The sequence below is a fragment of the Nomascus leucogenys genome, chromosome 7b, assembly GCF_006542625.1.
Source record: "Nomascus leucogenys isolate Asia chromosome 7b, Asia_NLE_v1, whole genome shotgun sequence".
NCBI classification, from domain to species: domain Eukaryota; kingdom Metazoa; phylum Chordata; class Mammalia; order Primates; family Hylobatidae; genus Nomascus; species Nomascus leucogenys.
This window is the reverse complement of record NC_044387.1, coordinates 89,068,866-89,087,633: the sequence shown is the minus strand read 5'-3', so window position 1 is coordinate 89,087,633 and position 18,768 is coordinate 89,068,866. Positions and strand designations below refer to the sequence as shown.

Here is an 18,768-nt window from a genome sequence, read left to right as displayed (position 1 = left end):
TCCACTTAAACTATCCACTCAAACAGATGCGTCTTACATTCTTTTATCACTTGGAAAGAGTTTAAGATTTTTAAACTTTTAGAATCCTCTCTTTGATCACAACCACTGCTCCCTCTCCATATTTTCCCATCTGACACTCCCCATTTTCATTCTTGGTGTAACTTCCATTTTCTTGATTCCTTTCTCTTTTCCCCTCAAGCCTTAATCTTGTTGAATCTGTTTCCTTTTCTGAACCTACACACGGCTTGGCTGATAATCTCGGTAATGTTTCTCAAGGATCATCTAATTAAATACCACAACATCCCACTGTGCCAGGACTGCCAATGACATATGTCCTGTTTCTACCTTCACAGTGCTCATTATTGCTGAAATAAAGTCATGAAACCATGCTCACTGAATTGAATGGGGGTTTACACTCTTGAAATTCAAATGGGTTCTCTTGATTGCCAGGAAATATACACATTCCTTTTTTGGTATTCTTTCTCTCTCATAGTTCTCCACCCTTTTCGTGCTTTGTACTATTACCCACAGTTACCACGACTGTCTTTCCTCTTTCAGCAGATGCCTTCATCGCATACTTTCCTGACATTATTGTTATTTGAATTGGAATCTTAGTCTTGCCTTCATTGCATCTTTGCTCCTTCACCATTGTCTCTGAGGGTAAAGTTTTCATCCTACTTTCTGTGTAAGGCCTTGTATGGATTATACTGTAAATGTTGGTCTTTAAAGTATTTGGTTTACTTTTAACTTCAAAATTGGCCAGGTGTGGTGGCTCACGTCTTGTAATCTCAACACTTCGAGAGGCCGAGGCAGGCAGATTGCTTGAGACCTGGCTGGGCAACAATGGCAAAACTCCATCTCTACAAAAAATAAAAAAAATAGCTGGGTGTGGTGTTGTGCACTTGTAGTCCCAGCTACTTGGGAGGCTGAGGCAGGAGGATCACCTGAGCCCAGGGAGGTCAAGGTTGCAATGAGCTGTGACAGACCACTGCACTCCAGCCTGGGTGGTAGAGTGAGACCCTGTCTTGAAACTACATACATACATATATACATAAATGCCTTATTCATATCATATTCATTTAAACACCTGAGCTGTACAATTAAAGGGATAAGAGTTTTGTTTGGTGGGGGCAAGTGTTGTTGGAAAACAGTGTTTGTGGAGGAGTAAAGTTATTTTGGAATATAGGACATTTTCTGGGGAAGGATTCCTAGGAAGAGTTCTAAAAACCTGGATGGAATCCTGAAGGTCATTGGTTTCTAGAAGGAGCTCCCACAGGGGAGGTGAGAACATTCAGTGCCAGGGCATTCCATTTCCAAATGTGCTCAAAATTAAGCTTACTTAGCAAGCAACTATTATTTAACAAGAAGCATCCATGATGAAGAGTCAAATGAACTGAAGTTTAATGGAGGAAGGAGGATGGAAGAGAAAGGATCAAAAGTACCTATTTATTTCAAAATAATACTTTATAATATAAACACATTATTGTCAAAAGGTTGGAAAATCAGGAATAGTTAATGAGAAGATATAATCTGCCCAAATTTCCAGCACTCAAAGAACCACTGGTTACATTTTGGTGTATTTCCTTCTAATATATAATATACGTTTTACTTGGTTAAAGTTATTATTTTTTATTTTTTCATAAAATTGACATTAAGTTACATATATCATTTTGCCTATTTTCACTTAACACTATATTGTTCATATTTTCCATCAAATTCATAGCTTTACCTATGAGCATATTGTTCATATGTGGCTCCATCTTATCTCTGAGCTTAGCAACTCCACCTTTTTAAAATAAAAGGTCTCTACCCAGTAGGGATGACTATTTTCACCTTACTTTGTAATTACTAAAAGAGCTCTCCTACACACTTAGGTAAAATGAAGATATGTTGAAGAAATATTGTTATCGTTATGTATTCCTTCATGTAAAACACCTCATATTTGAAATAGACATATGGTATTTCTTATGGATGATTGAGTACCACTTCAAACACAGATAGGGTAACTGCAAGTATTTCCAATTATATTTCAGACATCAAATAAGACTCCTAATCATAAAAATAGAACTCAGCTTTCTTCTGGAAATGTAATTAAACATTACATTCACCAAGAGACTGGCACAGCAAAGCACAATTAGCCTAATATCTAGGAATGTGGCACTGTGTCAGAGCCAGTATTTACATTAAAAAATCATGAAGATGAATGCACCTAAACGTTATTCCTTAGTTAAAAAAGTTTTATACTTCAGGAAGTTCCTTGATTGGACTTTTCATTTTCAGGGAAGGGTTGTTTGCAAAGTGATCCAAGACCAACACTGCTAATGCAAATACCTTCACATGAATGAGTTTATAGGATATGCCTTTCTCTTAAGACAAGATTTATGGAACAATCGGGTATCTAAGCCTGGGAGTGAGAGAAAGGAGGAAGAGAAATGCAAGTGCAAAGTCATCATCACATTGCATTTATGAAGAGTCCATACCCGCATAGCCATGTACTGCAGAATTAGAACCCGTGACTACTCCTACGTTCCTTATCATCCTCCAGTGTGTTTGGTGACTCAGAGTGTGTGTATAATTTTATAACAACAAACTGAAAAAAATGGTTTTCTGCTCTATCTTCCCTAATATTTTGAAGACCCCTCTGGTCCATACTTTATACTTTTGCCATTACTAAATTGCTTTGTTATTTGACTAGCCTTTGAGGATAATGAAAATCACTTAACCAGAAACAGAAGCTGGTGCATATTAAATCTTCAGAATCAAAAACTGAATGATGTATCTTTTAAACATTAAAGTGGGAAGAGAAGGCATTTGGATTGCACCGAATCTGATTTAGGGATTGGCCATTCTTCTACAAAATTTGTATGATGCTGAAAGATGTGCAGAATTTTGTGTATATGTGTGTGCATGTGCACGTTCTTGCCAAAATCATCGTAAAGATAACCAGGTTATAGATTATTCAAAGGTACTGCTCTTGTCTCTTTCATCTTTGTGTTTTCAGCACCCCACATTACCCAACATTTTGCCGATGTTCAACTAACAGTGAGGAGATGAACGGTGTTCTACTATTCAGAACAGCACAGACATGGAATCAACCTAATGCCCATCAATAGTAGACGGGATAAAGACAATATTCACAATGCAATACTATGCAGCCATATAAAGGAACAAGATCATGTCTTTCCCAGCAACATAAAGCTGGAGGCCATGATCCTAAGCAAACTAACACAGGAACAGAAAAACAAATACCACGTATTCTTACGCAGAAGTGACAGCTTGACAGCTTAACAACAACACATGGAAACTAGGAGGGGAACAACAGACACCGAGGCCTGCTTGAGGGTGGAGAGCGGGAGGAGGGAGAGGATCAGAAAAATTATCTATTGGGTACTATGCTTATTACCCAGGTGACAAAATTATCTGTACACCCAACCCCTGTGACAGGCAAATATATAACTAATGTACACATGTATCCCTGAACCTAAAATACAAGTAAGAAAAACTTTTTTAAAGAATACTTTTGGCTGGACATGGTGGCTCACACCTGTAATCCTAGCACTTGAGGAGGCTGAGGCGGGCAGATCACCTGAGGTGAGGAGTTCAAGACCAGCCTGGCCAACATGGTGAAACCTCGTCTCTACTAAAAGTACAAAAAAATTAGCCGGGCGAGGTGGCGGGTGCCTGTAATCCCAGCTACTAGGGAGGCTGAGGCAGGAGAATCACTTGAACCCAGCAGGTGGGGGTTGCAGTGAGCCGAGATTGTGCCATTGCACTCCAGCCTGGGTGACAGAGAGATAATTTTTCTCAAAAAAAAAACAAAAAGAATACTTTTGATAATCACTTAGATCAATGAAACTTAGACCGGTGGCTGGGCGCAGTGGCTCACACCTGTAATCCCAGCACTTTGAGAGGACGAGATGGGTGGATCACAAGGTCAGGAGTTCAAGACCAGCCTGACCAACATGGTGAAACCCCATCTCTACTAAAAATACAAAAATTAGCCAGGTGTTGTGGTACATGCCTATAATTCCAGCTACTCAGGAGGCTGAGGCAGGAGAATTACTTAAACCCAGGAGGCGGAGGTTGCAGAGAACTGAGGTCGCACCACTGCACTCCAGCCTGGGCAACAGAGCAAGAGTCCGTCTCAAAAAAAAAAAAAAAAAAAAAAAAAAAGAAATTTAGATTGGCAACAGTAGAGAAAGGAATTATCAATCATTTCTACAATAAATATATACAATCACTTAAAAATAAGACTTTTTAGGCCGGGCGCGGTGGCTCACGCCTGTAATCCCAGCACTTTGGGAGGCCGAGGCAGGCGGATCATGAGGTCAGGAGATCGAGACCCTCCTGGCTAACACGGTGAAACCCCCTCTCTACTAAAAATACAAAAAAAATTAGCCGGGCGCAGTGGCGGGTGCCTGTAGTCTCAGCTACTTGGGAGGCTGAAGCAGGAAAATGGCGTGAACCTGGGAGGCAGAGCTTGCAGTGAGCCGAGATAGCGCCACTGCACTCCAGCCTGGGTGAAAGAGCAAGATTCCGTCTCAAAAAAAGACTTTCTAATTACTCACATGAAACATCTCTAAAATCTACTGCTAAATAGAAAAGGCAAGGTGCAGAACAGTATATGTGGTGGGTAGGCACTTGTCTAAAAATAAAAAAAAAATACACACACACACACACACACATATATACATATATTTGCTTGATAGGCATGTAAACAATCTCTGGCAGGATACACAAGACAGTGACAACTGGTTACTGAGTTCGAGAGGCAGACTTTTCAGTGCATATATTTCTTTACACTTTTAACTGTGTGATTGTATTACCTAGAAAAAACAAATTTAAGTTGAAAAGAAATGAAAGTAATGGCTAGCTAACTGAACATAAATGAAATTCCATGGAAATTACGGATGTCTACAGATTGCAGACATGTAAAAAATTAAGAATCTTGGTTAAGAAAAAAAGTGTGCTAGATTTTAAAATAGATTTATGTACATTCCACGATTACATTTCCTTGACCCTTTGTTACTTATTTTGCCCCAACTTGTTTTTGCTTACCTTCTCTTTGCCTTTTTTGTTTTTATTTTGCTTTGCTTTTCAATCAACCAGGTAAGGTTTATACTAGAATAGAACCTAAGAAACCATTTGTATTCTAATGTCAAACAGTAATATAGTGAGATCTTGAACCCTAACTAGTAGAGGTTGAAGGACGGGATAATGTTCAACTTTGTAAGTTTCATTGCCAAAGCCACACGTTGGAGTTGAAGCTGCAGTCCAACATAAACAGGACAGGAAGGGAGTAGCACAGAAGCTCTTGGCTCTTCATCACAAGTCTGGCATCTGATGGGGTGTTAACATGTCAAGTACACACACCTTGAAATAGCAGTGTGATTGCACTGTGGCCAACTGACATTGCAAGTATGTACTAGAGAGTGAAAATGTCCTCCTAGTCCTTCCGAATGTCTCATTTTTTGTAATGTTTTAAATTAAGATGCTAATCAAATGAGAACACAGAAGAAATGAGGAAGGAGTTGAAAGTGTTCCCAAATTAAGTAACTTGGACAAACTTTTCTAATGTAATTCTATCCCATGAGATTCTTATTTAATTCTTCATACTCATTTGGTTTACACGATAAATGATGTCAGTTGGAAAAGTACTGTAATGTGGGAAAACTCTGGAGTTGATGGGGTTTGAAAATACAAGTCCTGCGGTATATCTAGGTGAAAGGCAGATCAGCCGGGCATGGTGGCTCACACCTGATATCTCTGCACTTTGGGAGGCCGAGGTGGGTGCATCACCTGAGGTCAGGAGTTCAAGACCAGCCTGGCCAATATGGTGAAACCCCGTCTCTACTAAAAATACAAAAATTAGCCAGGCGTGGTGGCACGTGCCTGTAGTCCCAGCTACTCAGGAGGCTGAGGCAGGAGAATGACTTGCACCCAGGATGCGGAGGTTACAGTTAGCCAAGATCGCGTCATTGCTCCATTGCTCTCCAGCCTAGGTGACAAGGTGAAACTTCATCTCAAAAAAAAAAAAAAAAAAAAAAAAGAAGATTAGGCAGATCAAATGGGGGTTGCTCTAAAGGCGGGAGATATTTCTTTTCCTCTTTTTTGTTCTGCTTTTGCTTCATTCATTCAAAAAATATTGTTGAGCATCTACTATTTGTCAGGCCCTGTTCTAGGGTCCTAGTGAAAGAACAATGAAATAAGACAGTCAGGGTTCCCATTCTCAGAAAGCTACATTACAATATTGGAGGCAGGGAGCAATTAAAAAAAAACAAACAGCAAGTAACTGTCGGAAATAATTATGTGGTATGCGATAATTAATGAGGATGAGTTATTGGAACATGGCTGGGTGGCTGCTTTAGACTGGGTGGTCAGGGAAGTGGTGACATTAAGCTGAGTTTTGAAAGACAAGTAAGAGCCAGCCACTAGAGGCGGAACATTCTGGGGAGTGGAACATTCCAGGCAAGGGAACAACTTGTACTTCAATTTGTGTCTAGGAGTGTGGAGGAAACCCATCAGGAATTTCCAAATATAGAAAACCTCAGTAATAAAGAGAATGATAAAGGCTGCTAATTCCTTCTCTTCTAGCTCTCAAACACATCATCTCATGAAATGACATTTTCCTGATTTTCTGCAGTGCTTATTATTGCTTATTAAGATGTACTTCACTTTGTTAGCCTAGAACTGCACTGAGGTGATGCTAACAATCCCTAACAGCTCAGTATGAATTTTATAGGCTATGTCTTTCTCTGGAGACAGGATTTGCAGAACAATAGGGCATCTAAGGGTGGGAGTGAGAGAAAGGAAGAAGAGAAAAGCAAAGGTTGTAAAATGCAGTAATTTTGAAAATGTTGATTCGGCCTGAAATCATTTTACTCTTTTTTTTGTTTGTTTGTTTTTTGTTTTGAAACAGAGTCTCGCTCTTTTCGCGCAGGCCAGAGTGCAGTGGAGCGATCTCAGCTCACTGCAACCTCCACCTCCCGGGTTCATGCCATTCTCCTGCCTCAGCCTCCCGAGTAGCTGGGACTACAGGTGCCCACCACCACGCCCGGCTAATTTTTTGCATTTTTAGTAGAGACGGGATTTCACCATGTTAACCAGGATGGTCTCGATCTCCTGACCTCGTGATCCGCCCGCCTCGGCCTCCCAAAGTGTTGGGATTACAGGCGTGAGCCACCGCACCCGAACTGTTTTACTCTTTTAAGACAGAAAACCATAATACTGTTTCTTCTTTAGAGACTGGGATAAGAGCAAGTAGTAAGAATAGGAGCAAGGGGAGCTGTTGATTTAGCATGTAAACACTGAACAATCATTTCATTATTATTCTCCCAGGCAAAAGGACACAGACTTTTATGGCAATGCACATATTTTTGGCACTAGAGTAACAAATAAGCATCATTTTATCTGCGGATCTGTCGCAAGGTAAGGACTTTCCCATCGCATCACCCTTCAGTAACCTCCCTTTGGAGTTCTCATTTTGCTCGTCTACAGGCTTAGAGTCCTACCTTTCTCCCACAAGACAAAGGAAGTAATAAAGGGGGTTTGAAAATAGCATATTGTTATTTATATATTGTTTGATCTGCTGTAGGAGGTGAGCTCAGTGGAAAAACATGACCATGCCTTTCTATATGCTTGGCAAATCGCCTACCACATTTTGCCATTCACAGGTTTCCCCTCAGAGCTTATTCCTGGGGGATTCCATGCATGTCTATGGTTTGGAAGGACCGCTTTTTTTTTTTTTTTTTTTTTTTTTTTTGAGACGGAGTCTTACTCTGTCGCCAGGGCTGGGGTGCAGTGGCGCTATCTCGGCTCACTGCAGGCTCCGCCCCCCGGGTTTATGCCATTCTCCTGCCTCGGCCTCCAGAGTAGCTGGGACTACAGGCACCCGCCACCACGCGCGGCTGATTTTTTGTATCTTTAGAAGAGATAGGGTTTCACCATGTTAGCCAGGATGGTCTCGATCACCTGACCTCGTGATCTGCCCGCCTTGGCCTCCCAAAGTGCTGGGATTACAGGGGTGAGCCACGGCGCCCTGCCTGAAGGACCGTTTTTTTGGCAGGAATAAAGAGAAGCAGAGATTTTTCGCAGTGAGCCCTACTTTTATTTTGATCTTCAGGTATCATTTGTAATGAGAGGGCAGCAAGGAACCAAGGAAAAGAATAGTGTAGAAGTTAGGTTTACGCTCATTCCCTCCTTTTTTCTCCTGTTAAGATTATGACCTAAGCATTGTGTTGCTTCTTTCGTGCTGCGATTGAAGATTATGAGTGTCAGCCACTGAGCTGCAGAAATAATACTATTAATTTTTTCTTGTGCAGCATTTAAGCACACTTCGCAGTCCCACAGCGGGTGGTAAAGGCATTGCACAAATCCTGTGTGTGGGACATCTGGGACTCACCAAATGGCCTACATTTAATTATCTTCCACTTACACTTGAGGGAGAGTGTTAGAAACAAAGGGAGATGTAGGAGCTGAAGTGGATATGTACACGATACTAAGCCAGGAACCCTCACTTTATGAGAGGTACCACAGACTGAGCCAGGAACCCCCACTTTATGAGAGGTACCACAGACTGGGCCAGGAACCCTCACTTTATGAGCGGTACCATGGACTTGGCTGGAGGTCTGGGATGGCTGTGAGTGTATTGGTGAGGACGACTTCTATTGGACAGTACAGGGTGAGGGCTGGGCCTAGTTAGAGAAAAGAGCTCATGACCTTTCCAGGTTTTTGTTTCATTCTTGAATTTTTTTTTTCTTTTCCCACAATCAGTATTGGAGCTATTCAAGAGAGAAAAATAATGCAGAGTTTTTTTTTTTTTTGAAAATGATCTTTCTTCCCCCAGACATCTGAGACATCAGACACCATTTTCAGATTAGTTCATTGTGAGAGTAAATATTTTAGTTGCTAATTACTTGCGCCCTCCGAATTGTTTCCTATTAGTTCGTTTACAAATGATGAAGATGCACAAACTGCCATAACGCCACCAAGTATAAACCTTTCCTCTAGTGAAAGAAAATCAGATCATAAACTGATGAAAAGAAGATTTGAGCAAACCATAGTTTTTCACTGCTGACCATACGAGGCAAATAAAATCTCATATTTTCCCACAATGTATGAAAAGAAAACAATGAATGTGTAAGAATTTCACTTGGCAGTTACCTATAGTCATTCATTATCAATAACTCAGATGCTGTTCTAAATTATTTGTAGATGTCATTCAACAGCATTTCTCTATCAGTAATACAACTTTGAGAACACTGAACAAATCTTTTTTAGAAAAGGTTGTGATAATACAGAATATCACACCTTTGTGAGGGGTGGAAGAAGGGAAGCAGAGAGTACTTTGAAAACTGAACAAACACTGAAAGAAAACTTTGAAAACACTGAAAAAACCTTTTTTAGAAAAGGCTCTCATAATACACCATACCACAGCTTTCAGAGGGGTGGGTTGGAAGAAGGGAAGCAGAGAGTATAAACTTTAATATCCTCTGTGTTGTTTGAATTGTCACATCAAGCATCCACTGATTTTGTAATAAAACAAAATCCAATAACATATTCTAAATCATAAGAAAATTTAAAAATATATACTTAAAAAGTATCATCACATATTATTTTCTACCTAGTTAAATGGCAGGTAAATATGCAACACAAAAAAACAACAATCAAGTGATGCCCTAAGAATATGTTTAAACATACGAAGATTTGAAGAAAAAAAAAAAACAAAACAGTGGGAAGACCTAGTAGAAGTAAATGTTGTTTCTAAGCTGTTGGGTTTTGTGTTTAGGTGTTCTGCTTTTTCCCTTAAGTTTCCTCATGAAGGAAGAGTAACCCATTTATTTGGGCCTCAAACATTTAAGTCCATTTTTTCTGCATCTTATTTTATATTTTATCTTATATTTATATATGTATTTATATTTTATCTCACAAGCAAATCCTGATGTTCTTTAAACTTGTGCTTAAGCTGTCATCCTCTTAATGAACATGAAGTTGTTTTGTCTGCATTCTGTAGATATTACCCCCTTGCCATATGCATTAACCTGGCTGCAAAGCAGAGCTAAAAGCTGCAAAGCTGTTGAAACTCCTGAGATAAGATGGGCTGTAGATGCCTCTTAACAGCAACTCGTGTTTGCGCTCCTGTGATTTACGTCCAATTTATGATAGACTTTACTTAATCAAGACTACAGTCAAGTCCTAGTCATTCAACACATTTGCCCTTTCTCTCCCTGGAGAGCAGGTCCTTTGTTTCATTAAAAGCACTGCAAATACATATTCAAAATGCAAAGATGAAAGAAGTCAGCAGTGGCAATTAATTTTATGGGTTGCTGCTACAAGAGCATAAATCTCTTTTAAGGCCACCATTTTTTAGCTCATTATACCTGTTGGGCCTCTGAATGGAGATGGCGCATAGGTATTAAATGTTCACCAGCACCTTTCACACTATTGTGTACACGCTTAGTGAGTAGCCCTACTGTCTTAAAAGTGAGCCAGAACACAATGCAAAATGAAGTAGAGGGTAGCAATAGATACATTTTTGAAACTGCAACACAAGATTGTCCAGAAGTCTAGTTTTATAAAATTGTTTGCCCATTTGTTAACTTAAGGTATTCTTTTGACTTTTTGTTATTTGATTAGTCTAATGTTCATGAAATCACCCAGTAAATAATAAAGTGATGTACAAAGGTAAGGTGTTATTCTAATTCAAATATCTTTTAAATTCTAACATTTCTAAGAAGTGAACTGATCAGAGAGAGAAAAGAGTAGGCTGTTCAATGCTAGGGAAATAAAGAATAACCCCTAAAGAAGCCCTTCCTGCCCCAAATCAAAAACATCAGATATGGGTAAATAGAAGGGGCTTTCCTAGGTTCTGGCAAATACATTCTCATGGGAATGTGACCTCATAGAATACATACACATTCACTATGACTCTTACATTTCCACTGACCTCTGGCAGGGCAGTAATTCAGGGTCTGTTGTGCTATGATAGACTCGTTTGAGCTAATGTATTTCTGCCTCTCTCTGACATTGTAATGGCTCCATTCATAACAACTCTCTGCTGTGCGGTGCCAATGGAAACAGCTCATGCAAGGTTTATCATCCTAAGAAAATAATGGACATCAACTGTGAAGATGGTATTCATGGAAATATGCAGCTCCATGGAATTCCAAGCCAAGTAGCCTGTGCTGTGAAGGGTGCTCTTCTTGCCCACAAGCCTGCGTCCCTCTGGTTTCATTGCCCTGCCAGGATCTGCACCCTGAATTTCCAGCCTCAGTTTTTAGTCTTTCCCTGCTTGTCTGTATCAGATCTCCTTACCGATAATATTTAAAGTAACAAACGTAAAGTACTTATACTCACTTTTTGAAATACTTTTAATAAAGGGCTCAAAGGAGATCCCCCTTTTCCATGGCCTCCGGGGAGTGGCTACGTCCTTAGCTGTATGTTGGAAGCCCACACTGGGCACAGATATTTTCACAGCCATAACCAGTTACAGCTGTCAGCAAAGGGCAGATTTCACCAAGCTTTTCATTTCCCTTCTTTATTTTTAGGTATCTTTTACATTGTTGAAGGACACCACTTGGCAGCAAGGTCCCATGAGTCAAGGACAACCTGCCACATAGTTAATCCAGGCAAAAGTTTTTTTCTCACCAGAGAGGAAATGTAACAGGGGTATGGAAATTATTATAAAACCATGCAGAAATACTCACAGTTTTGGTTTGGCAAGCAGAGGTGGTGGCTCCTTAGTGGGTGAAAGCAGGACAGCTGGTGTTGGAAGAGATTTATTACTCTTAGCTTTGCCGTTAATCAGTCCATTTACTCCATGGCTGGGATGGACTCCGTTCGTTTCCCTCTCGGCAGCATTGAATTGCATTTGAAGGGCTGCCCTGCTCAGGCCTAACTCAGGGTTGTTCACCTGCTGGATCTCAGATGGTTTCTTTGAAGCCAACTCCAAGGAACTTGTCTCCAAGATTGGAGGGGGAGGTGGAAAGTGTTGGAAGTGGTCATTGTTGGATTCTCCCACTGACTTGTAACTACAATTTTCAGTGTTGGCTAAGGAAGGGGAAAGAGAGGAAAAACATAAGAAGATGCTACTAGTTCAACAAGTGATTTCACACTGTCAGAGTCTTCTGAGAATCCCTGTGTTGTGTGAAGTTGTTAAAGAAGAGGTGATTGTGCTGCTCTCATCTGATGCAGAAGCACTGCCAGCTGGAGGGCCTGCTTCTTTCAAGCTTGTTTTGAACGAGTGCTACCGTTTTATTTCCTGACTGAGCTCACATGTGGGGAAACCAGCTACCAAATCATAAAAATTTCAAACAAGAGCTAAACATAGAACTTGGCAAAAAAAAGTGACAACACAAACAGTATCAACTAATAATGCTTTGTCTTCTCACGTTTTGGTCCATGGGTCCTACTGAACATCATAGCTGTCACTACTCAAATTGGCTCAAGCTGTAAAGGTTTTTTTTTTTTTTTTTTTTGAGACGGAGTCTCGCTCCGTCACCCAGGCTGGACTGCAGTGGCGCGATCTCAGCTCACTGTAAGCTCCGCCTCCCGGGTTCATGCCATTCTCCTGCCTCAGCCTCTCCGAGTAGCTGGGACTACAGGCGCCCGTCACCACGCCCGGCTAATTTTTTGTATTTTTAGTAGAGACAGGGTTTCACCGTGGTCTCAATCTCCTGACCTCGTGATCCGCCCGCCTCGGCCTCCCAAAGTGCTGGGATTACAAGCGTGAGCCACCGCGCCCGGCTGCTGTAAAGGTTTTATGTGGATATTCATCTAAAGCTAGGGAAGGTAAAGCTTGGAGTCCAAGTAAAATTTCATAATCTCATAAAAATATTTTTTTTTCTGTATTAGGTTATTGCTCCAACTATAACTCAGTATGAAAGAGATTTTTATGTGTTGCCCTCAGTAGGCTGAAAGCATCTTGAGATCATGTCTTTTTTAGATTCTGCACCTTGCCCAGAGCCCAGCAGAGCTCCTGGCATGCACTCAAAAATGCTTACTGAGGTAAACAAAAAACTCAAAAATATTTGTTGATTATGTTTGACCTATAGCAGATTTACCGCAGAAACAATGGAAAATATTACACACAAATTTTTGCCACTCAGACTTATAGAGCCCAGGGTTTTGGCCATATTATTTAAGCACTGCACTCCTGCTATGGCCATTTGACGGGACAGTGTTGAAGCCAACTCGAAATCAAAACGCTGGGGTCCTCCTTGCTCTGTAACTCCGATCCTGACACTTAGGTTCCTTTTAGCACTTAACAGTAGTCGTTCACAGAAACCATTTCCCATTTAAGATGACCCTCCCGTTTCTTTTCTTAATTAAGATGAAAAAGCATTTACAATTGCCACTCTGAGGGCCCTAAATCAGTTTTGGTTGTGCCTCTGCTGCCACCTAGCGCCAAGTTCTTGCTCTACTGAAGGAATCCAAGTACAATTCAGTTGTTCTCTCCAAGTCCGTATCATTCAACAAATGACCCATTTATTGATTCTCTACTACGTACATTATGTGCCAGGCTTGGTCAAAAACATATTTTAAAAATATCTTTAAGATGAATGGCAGAGATGAGGCAATTAAAGTAAGCTAACGCTCATTAGTAACTAGAAAACAGACAAATAAAAATAAAAGAAAAAGAAAAAAATCTGTTTCACATTCCTTTCCCTAGTGGTAAGTTTTTGAGTTTAGAAAATATCCATATATTTTTGAAAATTGGCTTCAATAATACAATGCATTGCTTTCTTTTTCATATTAGTTATATACTATCATTGATATAGACTATCAATGAAATTTGAGTTCGAAGGCCTTTACAGCTTCTCTGAGTTTATCTTGTATTACATTTTATACAAGAAGGCTTATCTTGTATTACCTTTCCAGAAGTTTCAACAGTGGATTGGACAATGGCTTATTTGTACAAGTATCTCCAGATCTCATGTGTTGGCACTGCTGAGAAAGTGACTGCACCTCCGATGTAGAGGTGGCTTTCCAATGTGAATATGATTCTAGGTTAGCAGGAGGATGTTAGGAAACCAGCTCCATCGTTTCCAAGACCAAGACGGCACGATTTTAAAGAAAGCCCATGTGTGTTCAGTTGCTACATGATCATTATCTTTTTGTTTGTCATCTCCACCTCACTCCTTCTCCTCCCCTCCCCTCAAGCCTTTGTTTCACGATGAAACTTAGATTGTTAGGGTGACTCCTGGAGTGGCCAGATTCCTGAAGGCTGAGCTGAGCTCTCTTCCTGGGACAGTCCCTTCCTCCCTTCCTTCCTCCCTCCCTCCCTCCCTTCCTCCCTTCCTTCCTCCCTCCCTCCCTCCCTTCCTCCCTTCCTTCCATGACAGTCTCACTCTGTCACCCAGGCTGGAGTGCAGTGGGACAATCTCGGCTCACTGCCACATCCACCTTCTGGGTTCAAGTGATTCTCCTGCCTCAGCCTCCAGAGTAGCTGGGATTACAGGCATGCACCACCACACTCAGCTAATTTTTGTATTTTTGGTAGAGACAGGGTTTCACCATGTTAGCCAGGCTGGTCTCGAACTCTTCACCTCAAGTGATCCGCCTGCCTCGGCCTCCCAAAGTGCTGGGATTACAGGTGTGACATGACCCAGTCATTTTTTTTACTCTTCACATACCTGAGGTGACAACCAGCTGGGCAGTGCTGGTTGCTGATCCGTAATCATTTCTTGCTGAACATGTAAAGATCCCTGCATCTTCAGGGAAAGTCTCAGCGATAACTAGGGTGCAAATCTCCTCTGGAAGTGAAGAGAACAGAATCATTCATCAGAGTTTAACCATGAAGTCACTTTTAAGAAGTGAGACCTCCACCTTTCCACAACAAACAAATTAGGTAATGATTATTACAGATTCACTTTACAAAAATGTTTGCAATAGAATCTCTTTACATTTAATTTAGCAATTCTGCCTAGCAGAAAAAGCTTTGGAGGTAGACCCATTCTTTGTGATGTTGGACAAGAGCTGTCTCGGTGTCCTCATCAATAAAATGGGGATGATACATACCTAATGGGTTATCTGTGAAGATAAAACGAGATGTCTGCAAGTGTGTAACTCTGTACTTTGCATGTAGGAGTTAAGCTGATTGCATGTCAGAGTTCTTTCTGTACATATAGCTACCTGGTATATCTGCTCAGCTGCAAAGCAAGCAGTGGGGAAAATAAAGCTCTTCTGAAATGCTGACCACGTGGGAAAAAAGAACATGACCTGTGTATATTTGACCTGTAGACAACTATTCTGGAAGGTACTGTTAAGTGGCATGGCAGTGTTGTAGGGTATGAAAAGGCCAGACTCGAAACAGCTGCCAGGGCTTGAATGAGGGTCCTGCCACATCTTGCCTTTGTGACTTTGGTCAGTCTCCCTGAACTTCAATGTTCTTCTCCGTAAAATGGAGACAATGATAGAAGCTACCTCACAGAGTTTGTATTAGTCATGCATGACACACAAAATTCACCACCACAGGGTTATTGTGAGGGGGATGATGATGATGATGACGATGATAACAACAAGAGCTGACAGCTATATAACCCTTACCATACACTAGGTATTGTTACCAGCACTTAACATAGATTAAATCTAATCATCACGTCAATCTTATGAGTTATGTAAGTGTATTATTAGCCCATTTTATAGATAGAAAATGGAAGCACAATAAGGTTAATTCACTTGTCCAAGGTCACACAGCTAATAAATACTAACATAGGGATTCAAACCAAGTTGGGGTCCAGACTCCAAACCCTAAACACCACCTACTTTTGTGATATGACATACTGTGCTTAGGACATTGCCTGGCATATAGCAAATGCTTCATAGCCAGTGTTAGCTGTTACCATTAAAAGGAAGCTATATCTAGAGTATTAATTAGTTTCACTAGTTGAATAATTGCTTATATTGTACCAGTAAAATAAAGATAATTATGTGGGCAAACGTTAAGAAAAGTGATATATTTTGGATTCCCATGAAGTGATTCTATTGGTTATTCACATATTTTTGGGGTAGCATAAGACCGTGTATTATAGATTTCTTAGTAATAATGCCTGCAATTATTCCTTCCTTTGTAGACATGCCTCTTTGTAATGTCCCTCTGCAACACCTTCCATCAAGTGGCAGAGTCTATTGCCCCATCCCTTGCACCTGGGCTGGCCCTGTGAGTTGCTTTAGCCTAGAATGTGGTGAAAGTGATGTTGTTGGCCAATTCTGAGCCAAATCCTTGAGAGGCCTGGCCTGCTTCTGCTCCATCTCTTGGAACTCTGATGAACCCTTACGTGAACAAGGCTGTGCTAGCCTGTAGGAGGAAGAGACCATATGGAGCAGACATAAGCCTTTCCAAAAGAGACCATCTTAGACTAACTGACTCATTCCTAGTCATCCTGGCAGCTGACCATGGCCGCACTGAGAGAGCCCAGCTGTCGTCAGCCCAGCCTGGCACAGACCACAAAAACCACCCAGCTGAGGCCAAGCCAAATAGTTCACCCACAGAATTATGGTTGCTGCTTTAAGCAACTAAATTTTGGGGTGCTCTACTGTATTACAGTAGCTAACTCAGAATTTGATAAGATAAACCTCCTTCACTAACATCCTTCTAAGAGCAAACATTTCAGACCATCAGTAATTAAAATCAGCAAATCTGTTTCAAAACATTTTATGTTTTAAACCCTGAAACAAAAAAAAGTACTAACTGTAGGTAAAAGTGCTATGTTTTTAAAAAAAACATTTTTGTCTATTGAAGAGAGCTTTAAATATTTTAATTTTTTACCTATAAATCAAATAAATAAGTGCAAACGTAAATAAATTAAACAAAGTATAAAATAAAGTGTAAATGTTTCTCTTTATAATCGAATTCCCTTTATATACCTAATACCCCTTAATAATCTCACTCTTGAAAGGCAAATGCAGAGTTTGTTGTATTTGATTCTAGAAAAAAATTCGTGTATCTATCATTTCAAAATTTGTCCAAGTATTATCAAACTATATAGTTTTTGATGTCATGTTATTGGGTCAAATATGTATTTTTTTTTGTATTACCAAGTAATATGGCCTATAGGCATCATTGAGTTTTACTCCATTTCTCACTCCATTCTTAGGTTTTATCAAGCCCCCTGCCCCACCCACCAAAGCCTTTCCTTTTCCCCATTTCTGATGATGCTGATGGTAATCTGGTTAACAGACTGCTTGAGATTTTGTTAAAAGCTACAATGCAAGGATTCTTCTGTGTCAAAATGTTATGTCCCTTAGGAAAGATCTGAGGACTACGGTGATTATAAGCTTTTGAGAGGTTAGCATTGTTGTGTAGCTCAAGCTCAACTCATTTCTAAGATATATTAATACAGGTTTAAAATTGCAAGAGTTGTAAAAACACACACCTTATTCTTCCAGCATATTATTCAATTTGATGTTTAAATGGGGTGTGAAAAACTTAGTTTATTCTTTATGTTCTATTATTAATTTTGTGTTCTACATTGAACCTAAATTATTCAGTTGAGGTAAAAGTAAACGGCAATGACAGTAGGAGAAATACTGCAAAATTCCACTTAAGAGGTATCTAAACTGGTCATACTCTTAGAAGCAGAAGGTTGAATGCTGGTTGCCAAGCACTGGGGTGAAGGAGGAATGGCAGTTGCTGTTCAGTGGGCATAGTTTCAGTCATGTAAGATGAAAACATCCTAGGTATTTGCTGTACAACATTAAGCATATAGTTAACAATACTGTAGTGTATACTTAAAAATTTAAGAAGGTAGATTTCATGTTATATGTTTCTTTAACCATAATAAAAAAAAGTAAAGGGCAATGAAATCTATATTAAGTATTCATCCATTTATGGTAATTTAAGGCCAGGCGCAGTGGCTCATGCCTGTAATCCCAGCACTTTGGGAGGCCGAGGCAGGCGGATCATTTGAGGTCAGGAGTTCAAGACCAACCTGGGCAACATGGTGAAACTCCATCTCTACTAAAAACACACACAAAAAAATTAGCCAGGCATGGTGGCAGGTGCCTGTAATCCCAGCTACTTGAGAGGCTGAGGCAGGAGAATTGCTTGAACCCGGGAGGCGGAGGTCGCAGTGAACCAAGATCTGGCTGGCCACTGCACTCCAGCCTGGGCAACAAGAGTGAAACTCTGTCTCAAAAGAAAAAAAGAAAACCAAAAATGCTAATTTAAGTAAAACACTGTGATAGGTATCATAAATGCAAAGACATTAAAGTCAGGAAGAAGTTGCTCATTCTACATCTTTCTTGAAGAACAATAAGAACAAATGGTTCCTAATTGCAGCAAGAGGGCAGAAGGTAGGTTAAATGAATGGAAAGTCTTGTTAAGGAAAGGTTTTAAGATGTTGAGAAAATTTTTTGAGATAAAGTCTGGAATCTCCATCCATGAACAGCTCCTAGAAGCTTTTACAGTCATCTCTCTACTTGTTAAGCATTTTTAAGAGTACACTGTCTTAATATTTTATAGCTGCAGATATAGAGATAATTAATGGTTCCTGCCTTTGAGTTGTCTGTAATCTTATTAAAGGGTTGAGACACATCTTTTACATGAATTAGACTTGAATTAGAAAATCATCAGGTCTGGCCGGGTGCGGTGGCTCACGCTTGTAATCCCAGCACTTTGGGAGGCCGAGGAGGGCGGATCACGAGGTCAGGAGATCGAGACCATGGTGAAACCCCGTCTCTACTAAAAATACAAAAAAAAAAAAAAATTAGCCGGGCGTGGTGGCGGGTGGCTGTAGTCCCAGCTATTCGGAGAGGCTGAGGCAGGAG

At 40.4% G+C, this 18,768-nt stretch overlaps 1 protein-coding gene across 5 annotated transcripts in view; it reads right to left on the bottom strand.

Annotated features, from left to right (window-relative positions):
- The window catches only part of PALLD (palladin, cytoskeletal associated protein), a 434,220-nt gene that overhangs the window by 212,648 nt on the left and 202,804 nt on the right, over positions 1-18,768 (bottom strand). For all 5 annotated transcript variants that reach the window (XM_003257950.3, XM_003257949.3, XM_030816308.1 and 2 more), the window contains 2 exons: positions 14,634-14,753; positions 11,706-12,048 (listed from right to left, as the gene is read on the bottom strand). In XM_003257950.3, the coding sequence (XP_003257998.1) occupies positions 11,706-12,048; positions 14,634-14,753 (463 nt within the window). The remainder of the gene's footprint in view (positions 1-11,705; positions 12,049-14,633; positions 14,754-18,768) is intronic.